The sequence below is a fragment of the Coregonus clupeaformis genome, chromosome 7 (assembly GCF_020615455.1).
Source record: "Coregonus clupeaformis isolate EN_2021a chromosome 7, ASM2061545v1, whole genome shotgun sequence".
Taxonomy (NCBI): Eukaryota; Metazoa; Chordata; class Actinopteri; order Salmoniformes; family Salmonidae; genus Coregonus; species Coregonus clupeaformis.
Window position 1 is genome coordinate 10,518,609 of NC_059198.1, and position 24,644 is coordinate 10,543,252.

At 46.9% G+C, this 24,644-nt stretch overlaps 2 protein-coding genes across 3 annotated transcripts; one reads left to right on the plus strand and one right to left on the minus strand.

Annotated features, from left to right (window-relative positions):
- Window positions 1-785: 785 nt before the first annotated feature.
- On the minus strand, window positions 786-16,398 carry LOC121568646 (meiosis inhibitor protein 1-like). 2 transcript variants are annotated; one of them, XR_006661275.1, is made up of 21 exons: window positions 15,909-16,398; window positions 15,546-15,669; window positions 15,404-15,454; window positions 14,947-15,020; window positions 14,153-14,258; window positions 11,199-11,402; window positions 10,896-11,065; window positions 10,632-10,746; window positions 10,427-10,543; window positions 10,214-10,313; window positions 9,743-9,877; window positions 9,457-9,565; window positions 9,240-9,331; window positions 8,994-9,141; window positions 8,809-8,920; window positions 8,598-8,658; window positions 5,566-5,663; window positions 5,137-5,314; window positions 3,805-3,955; window positions 999-1,284; window positions 786-895 (listed from the first exon to the last, which is right to left on the minus strand). XR_006661275.1 is itself a non-coding variant. In XM_045221606.1 (20 exons), exons 1-20 carry the CDS (start codon window positions 16,056-16,058, stop codon window positions 1,126-1,128), a joined length of 2,454 nt encoding a protein of 817 aa, XP_045077541.1. In that variant the 5' UTR covers window positions 16,059-16,398; the 3' UTR covers window positions 924-1,125. The 2 variants fall into 2 exon arrangements, 1 of the variants encoding a protein (XP_045077541.1); XM_045221606.1 differs by lacking the exon at window positions 786-895 and having other exon boundaries at window positions 924-1,284.
- Window positions 16,399-23,725: 7,327 nt separating this feature from the next.
- Window positions 23,726-24,619, plus strand: LOC121570412 (ankyrin repeat and fibronectin type-III domain-containing protein 1-like). The gene is made up of 2 exons (XM_041881873.1): window positions 23,726-24,072; window positions 24,288-24,619. The coding sequence occupies exons 1-2, from the start codon at window positions 23,911-23,913 to the stop codon at window positions 24,600-24,602; spliced, it is 477 nt and encodes a 158-aa protein (XP_041737807.1). The 5' UTR covers window positions 23,726-23,910; the 3' UTR covers window positions 24,603-24,619.
- The last annotated feature ends 25 nt before the right edge of the window (window positions 24,620-24,644 follow it).

Below are 24,644 nucleotides of genomic sequence, written 5' to 3' on the forward strand. Positions count from 1 at the left end.
ACACTGTTGGGGGGTGGATGTGATGTGCTCGCTCTCGGCTGTTTGTGAAGCTGCTCTAGTCTCTCAATTACTGCCTGCTCCTATTGGAGAGGAATGTCAACACACATTTTCTTCTATTGCACTTTACTTCACGCCACAGATTGAAGCCGCTTTGTTCACCCTGCGTGCTCTGAGAGCTACAACTACACTGAACAAAAACATAAACTGCAACATGTAAAGTGTTGGTCCCATGTTTCATTAGCTGAAATAAAAAAAATCCCAGAAATGTTCCATACACACAAAAAGCTTATTTCTCTCAGATTTGTTTACATCCCTGTTAGTGAGCATTTCTCCTTTTCCCAAAGAATCCATCCACCTGACAGGTGTGGCATATCAAGAAGCTGATTAAACAGCATGATCATTACACAGGTTTACCTTGTGCTAGGGACAATAAAAGGCCCCTTTAAAATGTGCAGTTTTGTCACAACACAATGCCACAGATGTCTCACATTTTGAAGGAGTGTGAAATTAGCATGCTGACTGCAGGAATGTTCACCAGAGCTGTTGCCAGACAATTTAATGTAAATGTCTCTACCAAAAGCTGCCTCCAACGTCGTTTTAAAGAATTTGGCAGTACGTCCAACCGGCCTCACAATCGCAGACCACGTGTAACCACGCCAGCCCATGACCTCCACATCCGGCTTCTTCACCTGCGGGATCGTCTGAGACCAGCCACCCAGACAGCTGATGAAACTGAGGAGTTTTTCTGTCTGTAATGAAGCCCTTTTGTGGGGGAAAATTAATTATGATTGGCTGAGCCTGGCTCCCAAGTGGGTGGCCTGGCTCCCTGCAGGAAACTCCCCAGCACCTCCACAGCACGTTCTGCCAGGGGAGCCTCCCTGGTACACACCATGCCCTACAGACACAGAGAGGCAGGGGTTCATGCAGAGAGCTGGGGTTGGCAAAGGAACAGGCTTGTGCCCAGTCTCTGGTCATTATATGGGGTCTCCCTCCCTCACCAGCAAGGTCAGTATGACAGTGGGGCTCTTCTCCAGCACAGCCAGCAGGGCTGTGATGTCTGGGTCTTGGTTCTGCTCTGACGGGTCCTCTGTCTTCTGACTGTGAATGTCTGACTGCAGTGTGGCCTCAGCACGGTGGGACAGCCACAGCTCCAGGACCCGGGGCCCAAAGTGCTCGGCCAGCTCTGGGTAGGGGAAGAGGAAGTGTAGGAGTGGAGGGTGGTGGGTGTAGAGAGGCGAAACTGGGGCTGGAGGACAGGGCCTTGCTGATGCAGTTTAGAGGAGCCTGGGCAAGAGAGGGGGGTGGGTGGAGGGGAAACAGAGGACTAAAAGAATGAAAAATAACTCTTACAGGTGCACAACTCTGATGCTCAAGGCCATTTGTTGTGACTTGACTAACAAGAAACAGAGGAGCTATGGCCATGTACAGTGCCTTGCAAAAGTATTCATCCCCCTTGGCGTTTTTCCTATTTTGTTACATTACAACCTGTAATTTAAATTGATTTTTATTTGGGTTTCATGTAATGGACATACACAAAATAGTCCAAAAAATTCTAAAAAATAAATAACGGAAAAGTGGTGCGTGCATATGTATTCACCCCCTTTGCAATGAAGTCCCTAAATAAGATCTGGTGCAACCAATTACCTTCAGAAGTCAACCAATTACCTTCAGAAGTCACATAATTAGTTAAATAAAGTCCACCTGTGTGCAATCTAAGTGTCACATGATCTGAGTATATATACACCTGTTCTGAAAGGCCCCAGTGTCACGACTTCCGCCGAGGCTGCCTCCCCTCCTTGTTCGGGCAGGTTTCGGTGTTCGGCGTCACCGGCTTACTAGCTACTGCCGATCCATTTATCATCACTCCACTTGTCTCCTCTTCAATCACACACACCTGGTCCTTATTCCCTCATTAGTCATTGTATAAGTGTTCCCTCTGCTTCCTTGTTTATTGTGGAGGTTAGTGAAGCTCGTGTATTTTCCAGTGCGCCTTGTATTTTCCAGTGCGCCTGTTTTGTGCCCTGGAGTGTGTTTGACACATTTCTGCATAAACCTGTATTTTGCGGATGAAAGCCTGTTATTCTGTGATTTACTCTCCTGTGCCTGACTCCTTCAACACCACCTCATCACACCCAGAGTCTGCAACACCACTAAGCACGTGGCACCATGAAGACCAAGGAGCTCTCCAAACAGGTCAGGGACAAAGTTGTGGAGAAGTACAAATCAGGGTTGGGTTATTTACATTTTACATTTTAGTCATTTAGCAGACGCTCTTATCCAGAGCGACTTACAGTTAGGGAGTGCATACATTTATCATACTGGCCCTCCGTGGGAAACGAACCCACAACCCTGGCGTTGCAAGCGCCATGCTCTACCAACTGAGCTACAGGGGGTTATAAAAAAATATCTGAAACTTTGAACATCCCACAGAGCACCCTTAAATCCATTATTAAAAAATGGAAAGAATATGGCACCACAACAAACCTGCCAATTTTATAATTTTTTTTATTTAACCTTTATTTAACTAGGCAAGTCAGTAAAGAACAAATTCTTATTTACAATGACGGCCTACACCGGCCAAACCCGGACGACGCTGGGCCAATTGTGCGCCGCCCTATGGGACTCCCAATCACGGCCGGTTGTAATACAGCCTGGAATGGAACCAGGGGGTCTGTAGTGACGCCTCAAGCACTGAGATGCAGTGCCTTAGACCGCTGCGCCACTCGGGAGCCAAGAGAGGGCTGCCCACCAAAACTCACGGACCAGGCAAGGAGGGCATAATCAGAGAGGCAACAAAGAGACCAGAAATAACCCTGAAGGAGCTGCAAAGCTCCACAGCGGAGATTCAAGTATCTGTCCATAGGACCACTTTAAGCCATAGACTCCACGGAGCTGGGCTTCACAGAAGAGTACCCAGAAAAAAGCCATTGCTTAAAGAAAAAAATAAGCAAACACGTTTGGTGTTCGCCAAAAGGCATGTGGGAGACTCCCCAAACATATGGAAGAAGGTACTCTGGTCAGATGAGACTAGAATTGAGCTTTTTGGCCATCAAGGAAAACGCTGTGTCTGGCGCAAACCCAACACCTCTCATCACCCTGAGAACATCATCCCCACAGTGAAGCATGGTGGTGGAAGCATCATGCTGTGGGGATGTTTTTCCATCGGCAGGGACTGGGAAACTGGTCAGAATTTAAGGAACGATGGATGGCGCTAAATACAGGGAAATTCTTGAGGGAAACCGGTTTCAGTTAGGCACGCTCAAGTTCAGTTTTTTTGTCTTATTTCTTGTTTGTTTCACAAGAAAAAAATATTTTGCATCTTCAAAGTGGTAGGCATGTTGTGTAAATCAAATGATACAAACCCCCCCAAAAATTAATTTTAATTCCAGGTTGTAAGGCAACAAAATAGGAAAAATGTCAAGGGGGGTGAATACTTTCGCAAGCCACTCAACCACTTCATTCACCAATAAGGTCTTGAGGAATAATGGAGACTTGCAGAGCCATGTCCTTAAGGACTAGAGTTGTGTTAGCTCTGTTGTGGACATAAAAGGGAAAACTATTTATCTTTCGGTATCATTAATACCCAGCCTTCAAAAAGGAAGGTATATAAAGTTGATGTAACTCCATAACAGAGTTCCAAGAACAAAGAGTGTTAGAGCCTTTGCACCAAAGTGGGATTATATTGCATTGATTATACCTTCAGTTAAATACTCCAAGGAATGAACAACCCATCTGCAATTTATTAAATGTTGTTAGAGCGCCAGCACCCCACTATTTTCATCGTATTGAAATGAGTTGACTTACCCAGTCCAGGTCGGGGCTCTTGTCCTGTGTGACAGACAGCAGGTAGAGGGCAGACCTGAGCACACAGGGAGGCAGGGCCGAGTCTCCCTGCTCCTGCACCGAGCACAGCAGAGTCACCACACAGGAGAACACTGTGGAGTCAGGGAGCAGCCTGGTACACACACATACACACAGAGACAGACACACACATGCACAAACACACACGGGCACACAAAGTTTTATGGTGCACGTGCACACACACACACGATTTATGGTGCGGTGATAGGTACAGGAGGTGTATTGTATTGTAAACACATACACTGAGTGTACAAAACATTATGAACACCTTCCTAATATTGCTCTACCAACTGAGCTACATCCCTGCCGGCCATTCCCTCCCCTACCCTGGACGACGCTGGGCCAATTGTGCGCCGCCCCATGGGTCTCCCGGTCGCGGCTGGCTACGACAGAGCCTGGATTCGAACCAACTGCGATGCAGTGCCTTAGACCACTGCACCACTTGGGTTATATACAGTATAACATCTACCTTTCTTAGTTGTCCCTCTCTCTGTCTTTCTCTCTCACTCGCTCTTTCTCTCATCTCATGGTAGAAACCCATAACACATACACTGAGTGTACAAAACATTATGAACACCTTCCTAATATTGAGTTGACCCCCTTTTTTCAGAACAGACTCAATTCGTTGGGGCATGGACTCTACAAGGTGTCGAACGCGTTCCACAGGAATGCTGGCCCATGTTGACTCTAATGCTTCCCACAGTTGTGTCAAGTTGACTGGATGTCCTTTGGATGGTGAACGATTCTTGATACACACAGGAAACTGTTGAGCGTTAAAAACCCAGCAGTGTTGCAGTTCTTGACACAAACCGGTGCGCCTTGGCACCTACTACCATACCCCATTTAAAGGCACTTAAATATTTTGTCTTTCCCCTTCAATCTCTGAATGGCACACATACACAATCTATGTCTCAAGGCTTAAAAATCCTTCTTTAACACATCTCCTCCCCTTCATCTACACTGATTGAAGTGGATTTAACAGGTGACGTCAATAAGGGATCATAGCTTTCACCTGAATTCACCTGGTCAGTCTGTCATGGAAAGAGCAGGTGTTCTTAATGTTTTGTACACTCAGTGTATGCACACTCGCATACAAAACCCTCCCATGCTATGTAAATCACTGGCCACAGTAAACATACATCTTTCAAAGCAATGCTGTATCATTAATAACCATAAAACTGTGCCAGTGTCTACATGTCCACAAGTGAACTGAACCCTTGTTGAATGTGTTATAGTGGTTTGTGTGTGTGTGTGTGTGTGTGTGTGTGTTAGTACCTGTCTCCATGCTGCAGGGCCAGGTGCAGCAGGGTGAGCAGACAGTACTGAGTGGCCCTGGGGCCGGCAGGGTCACATTGGGACCCTGGGGACTCACACAGCAGAGAGGGCCACTCACACACACGACAACATAGAGAGGGCAGGCTGGACTTAAACACAGCCTCTATCTCCTCACAGTCTGGAGAACAGAGGGGGGTGAAGGGGGGAGAGAGAGAGAGACAGTAGAGAACACACTGACAGCAGCTCTCAGTAGACCTTTTCATTATTTAATTGCATCACAGTCACTCACAGGACATCCACACCACACGTTCCCATGCATAATGAAGTCCAAAGGCCCACTCCACATATTTGAAGTGCTACAAAGTGCTTTACTGTGACATGAAACCTTAATGCTACTGTGTTTTTATGGCTAATGTGTTCTGTCAGTACCTTGTGGGAGGATGCTGGTTGCAGGGTCTGGTTGGGACAGCAGACACACACTGAGCCTCTGCAGAAAACCACAGCAGGCTGCATTCAGAGCTGGGTTTCTACCATGAGATGAGAGAAAGAGCGAGTGAGTGTGAGAGAAAGACAGAGAGAGGGACAACTAAGAAAGGTAGATGTTATACTGTATATAACCCAAGTGGTGCAGTGGTCTAAGGCACTGCATCGCAGTTGGTTCGAATCCAGGCTCTGTCGTAGCCGGCCGCGACCGGGAGACCCATGGGGCGGCGCACAATTGGCCCAGCGTCGTCCAGGGTAGGGGAGGGAATGGCCGGCAGGGATGTAGCTCAGTTGGTAGAGCAATATTAGGAAGGTGTTCATAATGTTTTGTACACTCAGTGTATGTGTTTACAATACACCTCCTGTACCTATCACCGCACCATAAATCGTGTGTGTGTGTGCACGTGCACCATAAAACTTTGTGTGCCCGTGTGTGTTTGTGCATGTGTGTGTCTGTCTCTGTGTGTATGTGTGTGTACCAGGCTGCTCCCTGACTCCACAGTGTTCTCCTGTGTGGTGACTCTGCTGTGCTCGGTGCAGGAGCAGGGAGACTCGGCCCTGCCTCCCTGTGTGCTCAGGTCTGCCCTCTACCTGCTGTCTGTCACACAGGACAAGAGCCCCGACCTGGACTGGGTAAGTCAACTCATTTCAATACGATGAAAATAGTGGGGTGCTGGCGCTCTAACAACATTTAATAAATTGCAGATGGGTTGTTCATTCCTTGGAGTATTTAACTGAAGGTATAATCAATGCAATATAATCCCACTTTGGTGCAAAGGCTCTAACACTCTTTGTTCTTGGAACTCTGTTATGGAGTTACATCAACTTTATATACCTTCCTTTTTGAAGGCTGGGTATTAATGATACCGAAAGATAAATAGTTTTCCCTTTTATGTCCACAACAGAGCTAACACAACTCTAGTCCTTAAGGACATGGCTCTGCAAGTCTCCATTATTCCTCAAGACCTTATTGGTGAATGAAGTGGTTGATGAGTGGCTTGCGAAAGTATTCACCCCCCCTTGACATTTTTCCTATTTTGTTGCCTTACAACCTGGAATTAAAAAATGTTTTGGGGGGGGTTGTATCATTTGATTTACACAACATGCCTACCACTTTGAAGATGCAAAATATTTTTTTCTTGTGAAACAAACAAGAAATAAGACAAAAAAACTTAACTTGAGCGTGCCTAACTATTCACCCCCCCCAAAGTCAATACTTTGTAGAGCCACCTTTTGCAGCAATTACAGCTGCAAGTCTCTTGGGGTATGTCTCTATAAGCTTGGCACATCTAGCCACTGGGATTTTTGCCCATTCTTCAAGGCAAAACTGCTCCAGCTCCTTCAAGTTGGTTGGGTTCCGCTGGTGTACAGCAATCTTTAAGTCATACCACAGATTCTTAATTGGATTGTGGTCTGGGCTTTGACTAGGCCATTCCAAGAAATGTCAATGTTTCCCCTTAAACCACTCGAGTGTTGCTTTAGCAGTATGCTTAGGGTCATTGTCCTGCTGGAAGGTGAACCTCCGTCCCAGTCTCAAATCTCTGGAAGACTGAAACAGGTTTCCCTCAAGAATTTCCCTGTATTTAGCGCCATCCATCGTTCCTTAAATTCTGACCAGTTTCCCAGTCCCTGCCAATGGAAAAACATCCCCACAGCATGATGCTTCCACCACCATGCTTCACTGTGGGTATGGTGTTCTCGGGGTGATGAGAGGTGTTGGGTTTGCGCCAGACACAGCGTTTTCCTTGATGGCCAAAAAGCTCAATTCTAGTCTCATCTGACCAGAGTACCTTCTTCCATATGTTTGGGGAGTCTCCCACATGCCTTTTGGCGAACACCAAACGTGTTTGCTTATTTTTTTCTTGAAGCAATGGCTTTTTTCTGGCTACTCTTCTGTGAAGCCCAGCTCCGTGGAGTCTATGGCTTAAAGTGGTCCTATGGACAGATACTTGAATCTCCGCTGTGGAGCTTTGCAGCTCCTTCAGGGTTATTTTTGGTCTCTTTGTTGCCTCTCTGATTAATGCCCTCCTTGCCTGGTCCGTGAGTTTTGGTGGGCAGCCCTCTCTTGGCTCCCGAGTGGCGCAGCGGTCTAAGGCACTGCATCTCAGTGCTTGAGGCGTCACTACAGACCCCCTGGTTCCATTCCAGGCTGTATCACAACCGGCCGTGATTGGGAGTCCCATAGAGCGGCGCACAATTGGCCCAGCGTCGTCCGGGTTTGGCCGGTGTAGGCCGTCATTGTAAATAAGAATTTGTTCTTTACTGACTTGCCTAGTTAAATAAAGGTTAAATAAAAAAAATTAAAAATTGGCAGGTTTGTTGTGGTGCCATATTCTTTCCATTTTTTAATAATGGATTTAAGGGTGCTCTGTGGGATGTTCAAAGTTTCTGATATTTTTTTATAACCCCCTGTAGCTCAGTTGGTAGAGCATGGCGCTTGCAACGCCAGGGTTGTGGGTTCGTTTCCCACGGGTGGCCAGTATGATAAATATATGCACTCCCTAACTGTAAGTCGCTCTGGATAAGAGCGTCTGCTAAATGACTAAAATGTAAATGTATACAATATATCTAATAATATTATTAAACCTACCCCTGTGTGCAGTAAATGTTCTGACTTAGCATTTCAATCGAGTTAAAAAATATCCAAATGCAATGTGGACTCAGTTTCATAGGGGAGAGTTACAGTTAGTGAACCTCAAGCGCAACCACATAGCCAGCCTGGCCTGTGAGCTTCCTCTTCATATGCACACAGACAGACAAGACTGACACTGATGAGAGAAGAGCTTTCATGGCTAGACTGAAACAAAGTGACGTGAAAAACGCTTCTGTTTGTGTCATCTCTCACTTTCCTGGGCACTTTTACTGGGTCCACTCAATAAGAACTCCACACTATAACAGCGCCATTAGCAATTACCTGTCTGGGGGGTTAATAGTGGTCTCTGTGTGTGTGTGTGTATTTCCTCAGGTACTCCTGTTACCTGTTTCCTGCACAGAGGACAGCTTTGTGCTCCAGAGCCAGCCTGAAGAAACCAGAGGATGCTGTAAAGAAGAGAGGGAAGAAGAATGGAGGAAGAGGGGGAGGAGTCAGAGGTGTGGTGGGAGGACAGAGACATAGGTCATTACACCTGGAGGTGAGAAAAACAATGATGGATCAAAATGATCACCCTGACCCCTGACAACATGCCTCACCCAGTTTGGCAGCGAAGAGGGGCCTGAGGGAGGGTAGAAGGGAGAACTGGTACGACAGGATGGAGAAGAAGTGCTGGAGCACCTGGGCGCTGGGGGCGCGCTCACAATGCCTCTAAACACACACGTACGTGTATACACATGGTGCATGAACGTGTGTGTGTGTGTGTGCTGGGGGCAGGGCTCACTGTGACGGTGGGGATGCAAACAGTGTCACAGCAGTGTAGCAGACACAGACACAGGGACTCCAGCGGGTCCTGACCCTGAACCTGCTTGGACGGAGCTGTGAACACATTCTCCTTCAGGCCAGGCTCAGACGAACACTGCTCCACTAACCTGGAACACACAACACACAATCAAACATTAAACACACTGAAAAAAAAAAAAAAGGGGGGTTATCTGCGACTGCAACAATTGCATTCTGCCTCACTGACCTGCATGCGGCATGGAAACAGACCAGGGCCTGGAGTAGAAACCCTCCCGCTCTCGAGGCCTGGCTGCTGGGCTCAGCTCCTTTGAGGCTCACCTGGAAGAGAGAGTAACAGGGACACAGTCAATAAACTTTTTCAATGATGATTCCTGAAATGAAATGAAGTGGAGCTCTCCCTGTGCTGACACCTGATACACAAAGGTGAACAGAGACTGACTCACTCTGCACCGTGAGGAGGCAGGTAAGGGCAGCTCAGTGCACCTTGCAATAATGGCTTCTACCAGCTTCTCCAGCTCTTTGTACTGCACTGGGCTGGACTGGTGGTTCACTCTACAGAGACACACAGTACACAGAGAGGGAGATGGACAATCAACATGTATATTTAGCTCATGTTTGTGGTGACTTTCTAATAACATTGGTACGCTCACAGCCTGCACCGCCTCGCCTGCATGCTTCTGTCTGTCTGTCTGTCTGTCTGTCTGTCTGTCTGTCTGTCTGTCTGTGTACCTGAGGAGGGCGGTAGCAGCGTGGGCTGCCTGTGTTGCCACCTGCAGACAAGGGGAGGAGACTCCTGAGAGCACCGCCTCTGCCACGGCCACAAACCCTGGACCGCTCGGGAACAAACGCACCCCCACAGGCTGCCTGGAGAGAGAAAGACACTCACAAAATAAACAGCTTTGACCTATCACTGTCACAAAGCTCAACAGTGTTTTTCTGACGTCAGCGACATGGTACCATAATAGATGTGGTCAGGCAGGCTGTTGCCACAACAGCCGCTGAACATCCCAGAGGAACCTGGAAAACCCTCTAAACACTCCCCTACATGCAACAACCCACAATATACGAGATGCTGTGAATGAGGTCAAATTACCACTTTGAGACCAGTCTTGTCACTTTCACTGAACGTAAAGGACAACTTGCGATACATTCACAAAATGTCAAATAGAACGTATGGGGTAGACAGACCCGATGCCTCACCTCTCCAGTATCTCTGTGAGCAGCAGCAGGCCCTGTCTCTGCACCTCCACGTTAGTCAGCCTCAGGGCCTCCTTCAGACTGCGTACCAGAGACTCAATACCTGACACACACACAGTGACTTTTACGTCTTGCTCAGTAATCCTATGATGCCATACTGTGATTGTGTGTGTGTGTGTGTGATTCTGTGTGTGTGTGTGTCCTCTTTTCTCTCACCGTAGACAGAGTGACACTGGGAGAAGAAGAGCGGGTCCTCAGTGAGCAGCAGCAGACAGCTGTAGACGGACCAGAGCAACACCTCACTGCCACTGCTCAGACACTCAAACAGAAACTCTGGGAGAGAATGGTGAGACACAGGAGAGAAAGATACAGTAACACAATGGGCATAAGGCTTCTCAGACATTCAAACAAGTTCTCTCACCGGGTACGTCTGCCTGGATGAAGGAAGCACAGTACTGGCTGGGGGAGTGGACCAGGATAGCAGCCATACACTGAGCACTGGCCACCTGCAATGTCTCATCCCCACTCAGCAACAGCTACAACACATACAAACATTAGTCGTCATGACAATGTCTTCAAACACTGTCGTTTTATAGACACTCAATGTAATCAGTCAAAGATAGCTTCTACTGCTTGTACTGTTGCTATCAAATGTTAACAAAGAATTGTGTTAGATTGGTGAAACCTTTTTGAGTATGAGTGGCAGTGGGCAGCGCTCCAGAGAGAGCTGGGTGCTGGACTGGTCCTCTCGGTCCTGGCCCAGGCTCTGATCCAGATCAGACCGGATCTGCTCACAGGGGCTGTTCATCAGCACAGACACCACCTCACCCAGCTTCAGCAGCTGCTTCAGGAAACCTGACACAAACAGAAAACACACTTCCATATTCACTGATTCATGCTAAATGTTAGGTTACATGCACATAGCATATGCTACTATCGCTTATTATATGGTAATAAGCACTGTCCCCTTGAATATGATGGTTCTCACCCAGGCAGTTGATGGTGAGCTGAGTGGAGCAGGCGTGGGCCAGGGTCTGCAGCAGCAGCAAACACACCCTGTCTCTGAGGGGGGAGGGGAGGGACTGGGCAGCTCCCGTCGCCCCCCACACCCTCTGCCACACGTAGAACACTGAGGCCTTCAGACCCTCATCTGGGTAGAGCAGCGTCGAGCACAACCGCTCCAACAGGGGCACTAGAGCGAGAGAGAGAGAGAGGGAGGAGGGGAGAGAGGAAGCGGGGCAGCAGGTAGCTTAGTGGGTAAGAGCGTTGTGCCAGTAACCGAAAGGTCGCTGGTTCTAATCCCCGAGCCGACTAGGTGAAAAATCTGTCGATGTGCCCTTGAGCAAGGCACTTAACCCTAATTGCTCCTGTAAGTCGCTCTGGATAAGAGCGTCTGCTAAATGACTAAAATGTAAATGTAAATGTAAAAAAGGGAGGTGGGGAGAGGAAATGAGAGAGACACATACACACACTAAAGCAGAGACAGACAGAAAATGAGGGCGATGGCCGATGGAAGGGAAAACAACAGTGAACAAAGCAGAAATTAAACCCCAGCTACACTCTTGGCTGAGAGTAGCGGAGAACACAGACAGTTGTGTGCATAAAGCATGGCAGGCTGATACTACACATGACTCAGTCAGGCACCCTGTTGAATTGAGTTTGTTTAACTTTGACGCAGCGAGCTAGAGCTGCTCACACAAGCCTGAGAGTTAGAGGCCCAGACACAGCTGCTCTGTGGAGCAGGTCCGACTCCAGAGGCAGCCAGCCAGGAGAGACGTCCATCTCCAACCATGTCTGGTTACACCACAATACGAACGGGAGGAGATGAGAGAAAGGAGGGAGAAAACATGTCTGTCTGTGCATTTCAACACTATGCAAAGTAATGTAAAGGAAAATAATGACATAAATATGACATTAGATGATTAAAAACAAGCTGTGGCTACTATTTGTGAGTTGAGTTTTCTGTATTGAATAGTTTCTCCCTCTCTACTGTACTTTCTCTATCCATCTCTCTCTCGCTCTCTCGCTCTCTCTCTCACTCTCTTTCACTCTCGCTCTCACTCCTTTCCCCATTCAGGGCCTCAGTGCCTGTATACCAGCTGGGTGGTGTGAGCTCGCTGACAGGCAGGCACCGTCAATAGCGGCAGTCCACATGGACTCACGACACCGTGCTGCTTAGACACAATAGTAAAACACTGACAATGCCCACACACACAAAACTATTACGGAGTGGCTGCGCTTCTGGATTTTCTGGAACCTGAAAGTTCTGTGGCTAAAGATACAAGAGATTTCTGCTCATTTGCAGGATTTTTTTTATTTTTATGTAGCACTGCCCACTCCGCTACCTACGTAGCTGTTGCTCAGTGCGCCGCTCGCTACCGCTCCCCCCTCCTTGATTGGCTGCTGCTCAGTGCGCCGCTCGCTACCGCTCCCCCCTCCTTGATTGGCTGCTGCTCAGTGCTCCGCTCGCTACCGCTCCCCCCTCCTTGATTGGCTGCTACTCAGTGCTCCGCTCGCTACCGCTCCCCCCTCCTTGATTGGCTGCTACTCAGTGCTCCGCTCGCTACCGCTCCCCCCTCCTTGATTGGCTGCTACTCAGTGCTCCGCTCGCTACCGCTCCCCCCTCCTTGATTGGCTGCTGCTCAGTGCTCCGCTGCCGCTACCTCCCTCTCCTTGATCTCCGATGAATGTTGTACACAAAAGACATGGTCGACATGTTACAACTATTGCTATCCATGCCCCAGTAGGCTATTAAGCATAAGCGCAATTTCATGTTACTTTTTCAGGAGGGGAGTTAGGCTACATACAGCTATTTACATATTGCACACAAAATACATCAAAATGATCAACATGTTTGTACAAACTTGGTGTCTGTTGTAACAGTATTGCAAACATAAGCACCTGGGGCACTGGGCGATGCAAAATGAACTTGCCCATTTTCTCTGGTTACTCTGGTTACCGGTCGGGATACGCGCTTGGCTGCCTAGATGGTTTGGGTGCCCAGAGGTGGAACAGCTATAGGTAGCTTACTCATGCAGTAGGCTACTTACATGATCATTGAGATACAAAATAGCAGTTATAGGGCCTGTGTGTGCTTAAAATGGGGAGTTATACATGCAGCTATATAGGCAGCATATCAAATACAAGCAAGACCCAGACACGCAGTCTAATTAGCGATGTAATGTTCTATTTTCATAACTATTGCAAACATTGGCTATAGCAGGAGGCAGACCGGCAGTCAAAGTAGTAGTGTAACTCTGGCTGGTGGCTTCGATATGGCAGCAACTATAAAGATTAGCCTACATCATCACACAAAATGCAGATTGCTCCAATGCAATGTGTAGGGACTGCAATATCTGTTACAACAGACAGAAAGGGTTGTAGCCTTCATAATATGTATTTTTTGGAACATTCGTTCAAATCCCTGCGTGGTTTTTATTTCAGCTATTCAAAAATATGAGGCAGCGACATCGGCTACATCATGTTTCATAGGGTGAGTAAAGAGAGAAACGTGAAGGGAGGTGGAGTGTGAGCAGCAGCTATGTAGAAAAAATGTGTGCGTAAAATAACATGTGCAGATCCTTAGCTTTGAGAAAGAGGTTTCCAGAGGGCCAGTGCGGGGGCGAAAACTCAGTATTCGCAGCCACGGCCAAACTATAAAACCAGTACAGGCAAATTCACAATAACACACACACACAGCTCACCACCAAACAGGCTAAAACCTTTCAATGATATGCCAGCCCCACCTGACCTAAGTTAAGATACAAATGACTAATGAGCCAAGTCCCTGGTCATTACACAGGTAATGGTGGTTAAAAAAAATAGGGCAGAGAACGCATTGAGGGTGAACGAAGGTAAACACTCAATGGGTAGCACAAAGAAGGAAGAGTATTTTAATGTGAGCTTAGTAGGAGATGGTGGTGGTGTGGTACACTATCTCACCGTGGCTGGAGGCCAGGCTCTGTGGCAGGGAAGGAACAGCATCTACCAGCTTCCCCAAGAAGGTGAAGGTGGGCAGGAAACCCCTCACACTGGACTGGTCACACAGCTGGACATGGGACAGAGAGGAGGCTCTATAATCATTTTCACAAACTTTTTGTGTCTAAATTCATACCAACCAAATCAATCTATTCCTAGAGTACTGTATCACTTAATTCCTGTCAGTCTTGTCAATGACAGTTAGTCCACAATCCACCCTTCCATTCCCACCAGTAACAAAAGTGCACCAACTTCTTTATTCCATCCTTTGACTCTAATCAAGTTTATTTCTAGTAGTGTGAGAGGACTTGTCCACACCTCAGCCCGCTGTTATCATCCCCAGTCAACCCTACAGACAGCACTTCCACCTGCTGCTTACAGTAGTGTTTCCACTGTATCCCAAGGTGACACAACAACACAGACTACAGAGCCAACATTTCAACATTACCAAACAAGCAGGCAGGCTTTACCCAACTGATGTTGGATTGTGTGTGTGTGTGTGTATATGAGTCTGGTAGCAGTCATCTGCTGGTGTGAGTAAAGGAGAGTGTTGGACTGAGAGAAGCATGTTGATATTAACAGACATAGCCAATAAAGTGATGACCAAAACAGTGGAAAATCCAACTCTATCGACAAGGTTAGTGTACAAATTATGGGTAGGCATGAGATTCTATCTGGCATTTATTCCTGTCTCTTTGTTTCTGCGTGAATTTGGAACAGAGAGACAGAGACAGACCTGTATGTGTGATATTACTCACCTGTGTGTGTATCTCATCCAGGATGTAGCACACATACTGTTCACTCTGTAACTCCAAGAGCAGCTGAACCAGCACTGAACCGAGAGAGAGAGAGAGAGAGAGAGAGAGAGCGAGAGAGAGACTTATCATAGCATTATTCTTAGGGCTCAATTGACACTGTTTTGAAAACTTGCAAATTGTTAGTGCTTCAACACAGGTGAAATGCTTCAACACAGTGGTCCTGTGGGGTTCCATAAACAGCAACACTCTAATTAACAATTCTGCTGAGGCACTCAACAACCCATATCTCTCTTAAACCCAGATTATGAGAGCCAACAAACCTGGTCATGCTATAGTATGTAGTGACATGGGGTACAAGTTGAGATAATAGTACAACAATATTATAATTTAGTCAGTAAAGAGTGAGCATTCTCAAGCAGCCGTGTGTATAATCAGGGCATTTAAGCTTTTCTCTTACCCTGTATGGCCTGCTTCAGAGTGGCTGGGTCCTCTACTGTGTGAAGCATCCCTGTACAGAAGACAGGGAGTCAAATAAAGTAAGGGATTAAGCAAGGCTTTGTTTGATTGCGTGTGTGTGTGTGTGTGTGTGTGTTTCTTACCCAGTAAAGATGCTGTGAAATGCAGACAGACCCTATGGTCCTGTAGTAGCAGCTCCTTCAGAGCCCCAGGACAGCTCTTCAGGACCCCACTGATCCCCAACAGCGCCACAGACTTTCTCACAGACTATTGAAGGGCAAGAGATGTCATTATAATAATAATAATAATAATAATAATAATAATAATAATACATTTTATTTGCGCCTTTCAAGATACCCAAGGACACTCACAGTAAAACAAATTATGGAACCACAGGAGCAGCCAAGTGCATATATGGATAGATCACAGCTCATGTCATGTTAGCTGTTGTAGCAGAAATACCAATATGTGGTCAATAAAACATGTTTAATATTTAGATATCATACCGCAACGTTGTTGCTTTCCATCATCTCAATGACACAGGCGACGCAAATCATCAAGCTGCCCTGGTCGGGGTGGCCCATGCGAACATGAACAGACCATTTCGGATCGTGCCTGAAGTGAATATTTTCATAAACAACGTCCATGCTCGTCATTTTACCCTGAAAATAAATGCAGACCAGAATGGTTTGTTTAACTAATGTAACTGATCATATTTGCGCATCCTTCAATGTAGCTAAAGTAAATGTGTTGTAACCTATCTTCCTGCCTTTCCTACCGCGGTTGCTAGCTAGCTAACTTTAGCTAACTTTAACTTAGCTAGCTGACTGTCACCAGAGATCATTCGTTAGATAGTTTTATTCAAACTGCCAGATAATGGGTCAAAATGAATAGGTTAACGTTGTCTTAATTAACTAACTGCCGCTAAATAATGTTATTACAAACAATGTGATCAAGTCTAGCCAAGTAGCTAGATAAATCAGAGATTAACCGTGTCTAAAAGGAAGTCAAGTAGCTTTCTACAGATGTTGGCGGCAAAACTGTCAATAGTGAATCATGTGACAGCAAGGATCATTTCGGTCTCAACCAATGATATCACTTCATTGATATTTCAACTGAAACAACAAGTCAAAGAAATAAATATAAAAATTAGAAGAAAAATAAAGAATGGTTCTATTGGGGATTTATTATTCTCCTAAATTGATGGGATGACTAACTTAGAAAGAATGCATTCTTGACTGGGCTAATGTAGGCTGTGACACCTGGCAGGCTGTGATTGATGTGAAGAGCTGTTTTAGGGGGTAAAGGGAGATAAGGATTTGCCTCCAAATGCTAGACTATACTGGTTCTTTGTGATCTGTGAGCCTTCCTTGGACGTAGGAATGATGTCTAAGGGAGCTGGCTCTTCTCACTATGATAGGTTGTTGTGATAAACTTGTGCCTGGCTGAAGTGTGCAACAAATGGCGCCGAGGAGAGACCAACCCCTGAACCAACGGATTGGCTGAGTAAAGTTTAAACCACACTCAGTTCTTTACTCTGATTGGCCAGCAGAGAAGTGGGAAACTTTCTCTGTCAGAGTATTTGAGCAACAATCTGAAACAATGGATTTAGTTCTCTGGGGTGTCCTGCGAGGTATCTCAGAGAGCCCGTATATACGAAACATCATATTTACCATTGAAGGTTTTTGCATTAATTAAAATAACTAGTATATCTTAGAAGTCGTGTTGACCTCTTTTGTTCCTAATACCAGATTTGAATTGACGCGACTTTGACAGTTCTAACTCTAACCAGTAAGTCGTGTCTTATGCCCTTGATATATAGCCAACAGAAACACTGCATTCAATGGCTAGCCTGGCTTGAGGCAGGGAAAAAGTCTGCATATGCCACAGAAAAAGGTATCTTTATTTCATGCCGGATTTGAACCCGCGATGCACTGCCTGTGGCAGCCTTGAGGCCAGGAATAAAATACGTTTTTGGCCGACACAAGCCCACTGCACTGCTGGTGGCCTGTCATAATGGCAGGCTCAGCCGATTGTAACGCCCTGGACCAGAGCTAGTTAGCGATCTGACTGCTGTCAAGATGTTGGAAGGGTGGGGGGAAGAGGGGGGTTGGACCTACAACAAAACCATAATCTCTCATTTGCTTTGATCTGAGTGCTCTGATCTGCACAGGCCAAGGTCTCAGAAGCTGGGGTCTGCATCGTTTCAGATGTTCATATCATCATTCATCTTCATACATAGAGGCCCTGGGCTGTTGATCTAAATATATATTTTTTCCACTCACTCAACCTGTCTCTCATCATGTCACAGTGTGTGTCTCAGTCTGTGTGATGCTCAGCTTCCTGTCGAAATGACAGACAAGACCGATGTTGCTTAGAGACACCATATGTCTTTGACCACCAACCAAAAAAGACTGACTGACTAATGTGGAGCCAAAAATAAGAGACTTCAGAATGTAAAACATGATCGATAGTTCTGTAGAACAGGGGCACAATAACATTTTATCATTGCATTAGCTACTTATTTCACATTTTGTAATAGGCATACATTTGCCAATTAGGTTATTGATGCAAAGTGACTGAGGAATATATTAACAGTAGCCTATTGATATGGAGCCCATACCTTATCTACCTTATTCCATCTAGCTGTATAATTATGTGAATTCTGAATTGGTCCATAAATATCTGCCTCAGCATATGTGAATGAGAGAGAGAGAGAGAGAGAGAGAGAGAGAGAGAGAGAGAGAGAGAGAGAGAGAGAGAGAGAGAGAGAGAGAGAGAGAGAGAGAGAGAGAGAGAGAGAGAGAGAGAGAGAGAGAGAGAGAGAGAGAGATGGGAAGGGCGCGAGGCACCAAAGCACCAATTGGTATGTTGAGCGTCAGGAGCAGGTTTGCTTGACCGTGAGAAGTGAAAGTTCATGAAAGTGGGATGAATGAATTCCGATTTCTATCATAACTCTAGGATTAATTTATTTAATTTTAGTTGACGCTTTCGTGGTGATTGTGGTGTAATATGTGACAATGGAGAAGCAGGAGCTTACACCTACGGAAGGTATTGCCTTGCATACTTTTAATCTAACATATTTACCTGGCTAATAATTTAAAATGCAACACACAACCAGGTTGTTACAGAGGCCATAGGATGTGAGTGGATTATTGCAATAGGGTATGAAATGTTTTTTATTGAACTCATTTGTAATTTGCCACTGTTTGTAAGTTCGTTTGTATACGATGTGCATGCTGAATATGATGTCGTGCATTCTATTCTAACTTGGATAATTTTCTAAACTTTCATTTTCTGTCCATTCATGGGCTCAACCAACTGTGTATTTATTACATTGGCATAACTGTTGCATTTGTACTTTGGCTGCTATCAGATGCTGGTGTAATGTTTCAGGAATTTTGAATTCATTATCTGTATGTATTGTGACGTCACGAGAGGCTACACAGCTTTCAGCGGGGTTGCTCAAGTAGTGCAAGGAGACCAGGTTCAACCAAAACAAGGATTTTATTAAAGGTCTTGGGAAACTAACGAAAGTATAACACAATTCTGTTCTCTGGTGGCTCTTTAAGGGTTAACAGTTCAGGGATGTCTCTTCCACATCCAAAATCATAACTCTCCCTCGCTCAAATAACTTTTCCCCAGTCTTACTGTATTCCACGTTGCAGCTAGTGGCCAACCCAGCAAAACGTCCTTCCAAATGTCCCACACGTATTTCCACAGGTGCATATATCCAAAGGTGAGTATTTCCCAAAGGTAAGTATCTCCAAATCCTTATATTCCTCATGGAAGTGGACGTGCAGCCCTCTTGTCCTCCAGAGAGCCCACGTTGGAGACTGTGTTACTTCACAACCCACCCACCCCCTCAGTGTGTCTCTTCCCTTTTCCAAACCTTTAGCTCATCAGCTCCTCATTTGTTTCAGCTGCGTGGGAAGATTGGCCATAGAGGGGTGGAGTTCCCCGACCATACCAGCAGATGGAGCCATAGCTGTCTGGGTTTGCAGCCACCTCAGGGGATGTAACGTCCCTCCAGGACACAGCCTCTCGTGACATCACACATCCCCTCCTCGGGACCGACGTCCTCGTCGGGTAAAGGCAGCGAAGAAGGCATCACGCCGGGAGAGGGCGTCCGCATTGCCGTGGTGCTTGCCAGCCTGCTCTCTCTTCAACTCCTCCACCTCTAGGACCAGGGACTCAGCCTCCTGTTGTCTCTCCTTGAGTTTCTTACTGAACGCATCAGCCTTGGTTTTAGCAGAGTTTAGCTTCTGTTGAGCAGCTTTCAGTTCCTTCTCTCTCTCTGCCTCCGCATTCTTCATCTTGTTCTCCAACACCTTGTACTTCTCCTCTGCCTTCTTCTGGACCTCCTTACTACTGCGCAGGGTCTCCTCACACTCCTCGATGGTCCTGCGCAGCCTCTCCAGCTCCTCCTGTTGCTTATGGAAGGAGCTCTGTTGGAGTTTAGCCTGGAGGATATCTAACTCTTCTGTCTTCATGTCTAACTGTTGCTTTAACAAACGATACCTCTCAGCGGTCCCCTTCAGACCAGACAGTTCTTTGTCCAGATTCTGTAGCTCCGTCTCTGTGTCGGTCTGGGCACCTGCCATCCCTATCAGAGCCCGGGCGGGAGTGAGTAATTCGGAGGATTGCACCGGAGCCTTCCCAGGATGAGTCTTGCCTCTCCGTTTCCGAGGTACTCGGGTTATCCTCTCTTGAGACTCTCTCCAGAGTGGGTAAAGGCTGGGCAGTCTCGTCCAATTAGGACAGGGACGGGGGAGGGAATCAACCACCCCCGCCGTCGTGTGTATGGTTCCCCGTGTGCTGGTCATTGTAAGTTCAGTAATGGGGTATTCTCTGGTGTCCCCATGGACACAGGAAACTGGGAGGACTTTCCCGGGGTCAGACACGTTGGGCCCACCAAATCCCTACGCACCAGGGTGGCCCGGCTACCAGAATCCAGTAAGGCCTCCACATCATGGTGATTCACAGTTACCGGGCAGGTGGGGGGGTCGATCTGGGCCGCCATCTACGACTCCCAAGAGCGAGGCAAAACGGTGTGTGGGTGCTGAGCTGGAGGACTCCGCAGTGGGCATAGGTTCATCGGCTGGTTTCCCACACTGCCAGGAGATATGTCCCATCTCCCCACACCGGTAACACTGTCGAAGTTTCCCCCTCCTGGTGTACTCTTCTTGGACCCGCCTGGTTTCTGGCTCCCCCTGGAGCCGGGATAAGTCCTGACGTGGCTGGGTTCGAGACCTTGGGGTCCTTTGGACGGGTTCTTCCCATTTGTGGTGGGGCCGCACTCCTGGGGTCTTTTCGGGAAGCATTCAGCATCTCCGCTGTGGCCTGGTACTTTTCCACAGCTTCCACGGTCAGATCAGCCGTGGTCAAGGCCTGTTGACTGATGAACCGTTTTGCCTCATAAGGCAGGGCGCGTGAGGTAACGATCCACCACAACGGCCTCCACCACCGCCGCTGCTGTATTCCTCTGCGGATCCAGCCATTTCCTTGCGATTCGGACAAGTTCATGCATCTGCGCCCGAGGAGGTTGGTCTGGTTGGAAGGTCCAGCTGTGAAAGCGCTGGGCCATACCAAACTTTGTGAGTCCATATCTGCTGAGGATCTCAGACTTCAGGGCATCATAGTCAGTAACCTGGTCAGGGCCCAGGTCCCGGACAGCATTCAGCGATTCCCCGGTTAGAAAGGGGGCTAACAGACCAACCCACTGTTGCTTGGGCCAGGCTTCCCTAGTGGCCGTGGCCTCAAATGCATGCAGGTATGCCTCAATGTCATCGGTAGCTCCCATCTTAGATATAAAGTCACTTGCCTTTATTGGGCGGGTATTTTGGACCACCCTCTGTCTCTGCAACTGCAATTCCTCTGCCTTCAGAAGGTTGGCTTTCTTTTGCTCCTCCAAGAGAGCCACGTTTGCTTGCATCTGGGCTTGCTGGCCAGCAACAAGGGCTTTCAATATGTCCTCCATTTCAGTCGGCGGGGAGCCTACGGCCAACTTGGAAAACTGGGTGATCAAACCTTCGGTATCCTCCTCTGACATGCACTATTAACGCTTGAGCGTGCCCGTATTCTCCACCATCTGTGACGTCACGAGAGGCTACACAGCTTTCAGCGGGGTTGCTCAAGTAGTGCAAGGAGACCAGGTTCAACCAAAACAAGGATTTTATTAAAGGTCTTGGGAAACTAACGAAAGTATAACACAATTCTGTTCTCTGGTGGCTCTTTAAGGGTTAACAGTTCAGGGATGTCTCTTCCACATCCAAAATCATAACTCTCCTCGCTCAAATAACTTTTCCCCAGTCTTACTGTATTCCACGTTGCAGCTAGTGGCCAACCCAGCAAAACGTCCTTCCAAATGTCCCACACGTATTTCCACAGGTGCATATATCCAAAGGTGAGTATTTCCCAAAGGTAAGTATCTCCAAATCCTTATATTCCTCATGGAAGTGGACGTGCAGCCCTCTTGTCCTCCAGAGAGCCCACGTTGGAGACTGTGTTACTTCACAACCCACCCACCCCCTCAGTGTGTCTCTTCCCTTTTCCAAACCTTTAGCTCATCAGCTCCTCATTTGTTTCAGCTGCGTGGGAAGATTGGCCATAGAGGGGTGGAGTTCCCGACCATACCAGCAGATGGAGCCATAGCTGTCTGGGTTTGCAGCCACCTCAGGGGGATGTAACGTCCCTCCAGGACACAGCCTCTCGTGACATCACAGTATACACAATCTTCCAATGTTTCCTTATTTGGTTCACACACTTATAAATGATTGCGTTTCTTTTGAGTAACAGCATCACTTCCTGGTGCCAGGTATGAGTCATAGGATATTTCTTTATAGACTTACACACTGTGAAACAAGGCTTTGTCTGTTATCAAGCAAATGCTTAGCCCTACAAAAAAGCCACAACAGAATGGAATACATTTATAATAATGACATAATCTGCATAGCAATTTGTTAATGCTACTTCATAGAAGCATCAATATCAACTGACATTACTGAATGTCAATTCTTGTTTGCATGGAGTCTTTTTGTCCAGTGATTGTCATCTGTTGGTACCTCCATACAGCATAGACACTAATCCCATCACTCAACCAGTTTCACAGACGCAGATCGGCACTTTCCATAAGAGATGTAAGGCACAATAAACAAACAATAGAACTGAATCTACCAATAACAGTGAGGAGGTCTCACCCTTATCTTTTCCCTATGCATGGGAAGGCAATGCAGGGGGTAAGAGGAGTGAAGGGTTGTTATGTCACAAGTGGGCATACATAGGTACAGAATGCCAGCTGGGGACACCAGGCGCCTTTGAGGTCACAGGAAAGTGCCACACTACCAGCACAAGCTAAGGGAGTATTCACTTTCTCTAGGAGACACAAAGGCCTGGAGTAATTAGAGTCAGAACATGACCAGACAGACATGAAGATTGAATGTGGCTTTCATTTCCATTAGAATGAGGGATGAGTGGAAATGGGTGAGGGACAAGGAGAGATGACAGAGAGATGGAGTCAGGGTATCTCTTGCCAGGGATGTATTTTGTGTCTGAACAATACTATGATGTAAATGGAAGGGGCATGAAAGTAAGTGGAAAGCTGAGGAGTTGAAAAAAGGTAGAAGAAGAGAGAGAGAGGAAGGATGGAAGATAGTGTAGTGACTGAGGAGAGAAAAGAAAAGTGAAAGAGAGCATTTTGGTCAAAGCAACAAAAAAGTGTTGGGGGCTTTTGGAAGGAAAGTGGGCTGCTGGATTATGAATCCAGTGAACGGTGCAGGATACAATGCTGCTGGTTTTTCCTATCTGAAAAGAGGTGAAGAAGAATAGACAATTATCCATCACTAATGTAAGACATGATAAAGGCAAATGTGAGGGCAGATAAATGGTTATATATGTATGACATGTTTGATCTCAGGAGCACTGAATGTAATAGTTTTACCGTGCACTCTGTAGACTTCCATTCCATTAGATTGATGGTGAGATTGCTTTGTGCAGAGACTCCATTGAGTAGGAAGAAAAGCCATAATGCATTAGACTAGAAAATGGGAACAAAGGGGAGAAGAGTAAGATGTTCTAACTTCTGTGAGGCATTTTCCATCTGCTGTGCTCAGGCATTGTAACTTTGATCCACTTATCCACCCACACACAGTGCTGCTCAGCTCAACCAAGCTCACCCTAAGTAGTGATAAATTGCTGCAACCGTTTTAACTGCTGGTAAGATGACAGTAAGACTGACTTTGTTCTGTTAACTTTTTAAAATATATTTTCCCTCCCTCATCTTATTCCTACCGTATCACTCCATTCTAGTCCTCTAATGCACCTCTTCCTATTTCACACCCCCTTCATCCTCCCTTCTTCCCCCTCTCCCTCCCGTGTGCCATTCCTCTCATCACTCTGTCTTTCTGTGACCTCTCCATCATCCATCCACCTTCTTCTGTTATTGTTCCCTGTACCTCCTGTGTCCTGCTGGTCGCACTCTCTACCAGTTGTGTGTGTGCCATCTATTGTATGTCTGTGTCGGTGAGAATCCCGCTACAGCGGCGGCGCTCTCTGGGTCCCGTCTCGCCTAAACGCGTCTACAGGAACCTGTCGGTTAGGTTGAGGGGCGGAGAGTCCTCTGTTGCCGGGGAGACAGGCATGCCGAAACATCCATGCAAGGCCACACCCACAGTAAGACATCCTGAGAGAAAATGACTTTTGCATCCATTTTGGGTGTTTTATCTTTGCTTTTCTTGAATTGTCTTATATTGTTGTTCCATATTATCACCTAAAGTTACATTTTCTTCCTGCATTTTTCTGCCATGCTCATGAAGATGTACCCTCTTACCCTGTATCCCTCCATGTGCCTGTTTCTCACTCAATCCCCTCTCCTTCTCCTGTGTTAGTATAAGAACCTGTGGGAGGCAGTGGAGAATGAGGACACCCTGGCGGTGCAGAGCCTGCTATTCAGGGACAGAGTGTGTGGCGGAGGAGGAGGATGGGATACAGGGGAGAAGAAAGAGAAGGATTGGGAAAGAGAGAGGGAAAAAGGTGTAAACAGAGTGAGTGAGCAGGGCCTGGTACCTCTGGACGTGGCTGCTCTAACCCAGAACTCCCCTCTGCTGCACGTCTTGACAAAGGCAGGAGCCAGACACAACCCCGTCTGTGAGTCTTACACAGTGACGTACATTGAATCAGTGCAATCAAGAGATGGCAAGTAACAGTTGTACACATTTTTCACAAACAATGGATCATCCAGTACA

Bases quoted from the DNA above. Each gene is read 5' to 3' on its own strand.
- LOC121568646 (XM_045221606.1), bottom strand. From the start codon at position 16,058: ATGACGAGCATGGACGTTGTTTATGAAAATATTCACTTCAGGCACGAT. The intron at 10,544-10,631 runs GTGAGAGAACTT...ATTCTCTCCCAG, and splicing joins CATCCAGGCAGACGTACCCG to AGTTTCTGTTTGAGTGTCTG. The intron at 8,921-8,993 runs GTGAGCCCTGCC...GTGTGTGTTTAG, and splicing joins TTTGCATCCCCACCGTCACA to AGGCATTGTGAGCGCGCCCC.
- LOC121570412 (XM_041881873.1), top strand. From the start codon at position 23,911: ATGTCTGTGTCGGTGAGAATCCCGCTACAGCGGCGGCGCTCTCTGGGT. The intron at 24,073-24,287 runs GTAAGACATCCT...CTCCTGTGTTAG, and splicing joins CATGCAAGGCCACACCCACA to TATAAGAACCTGTGGGAGGC.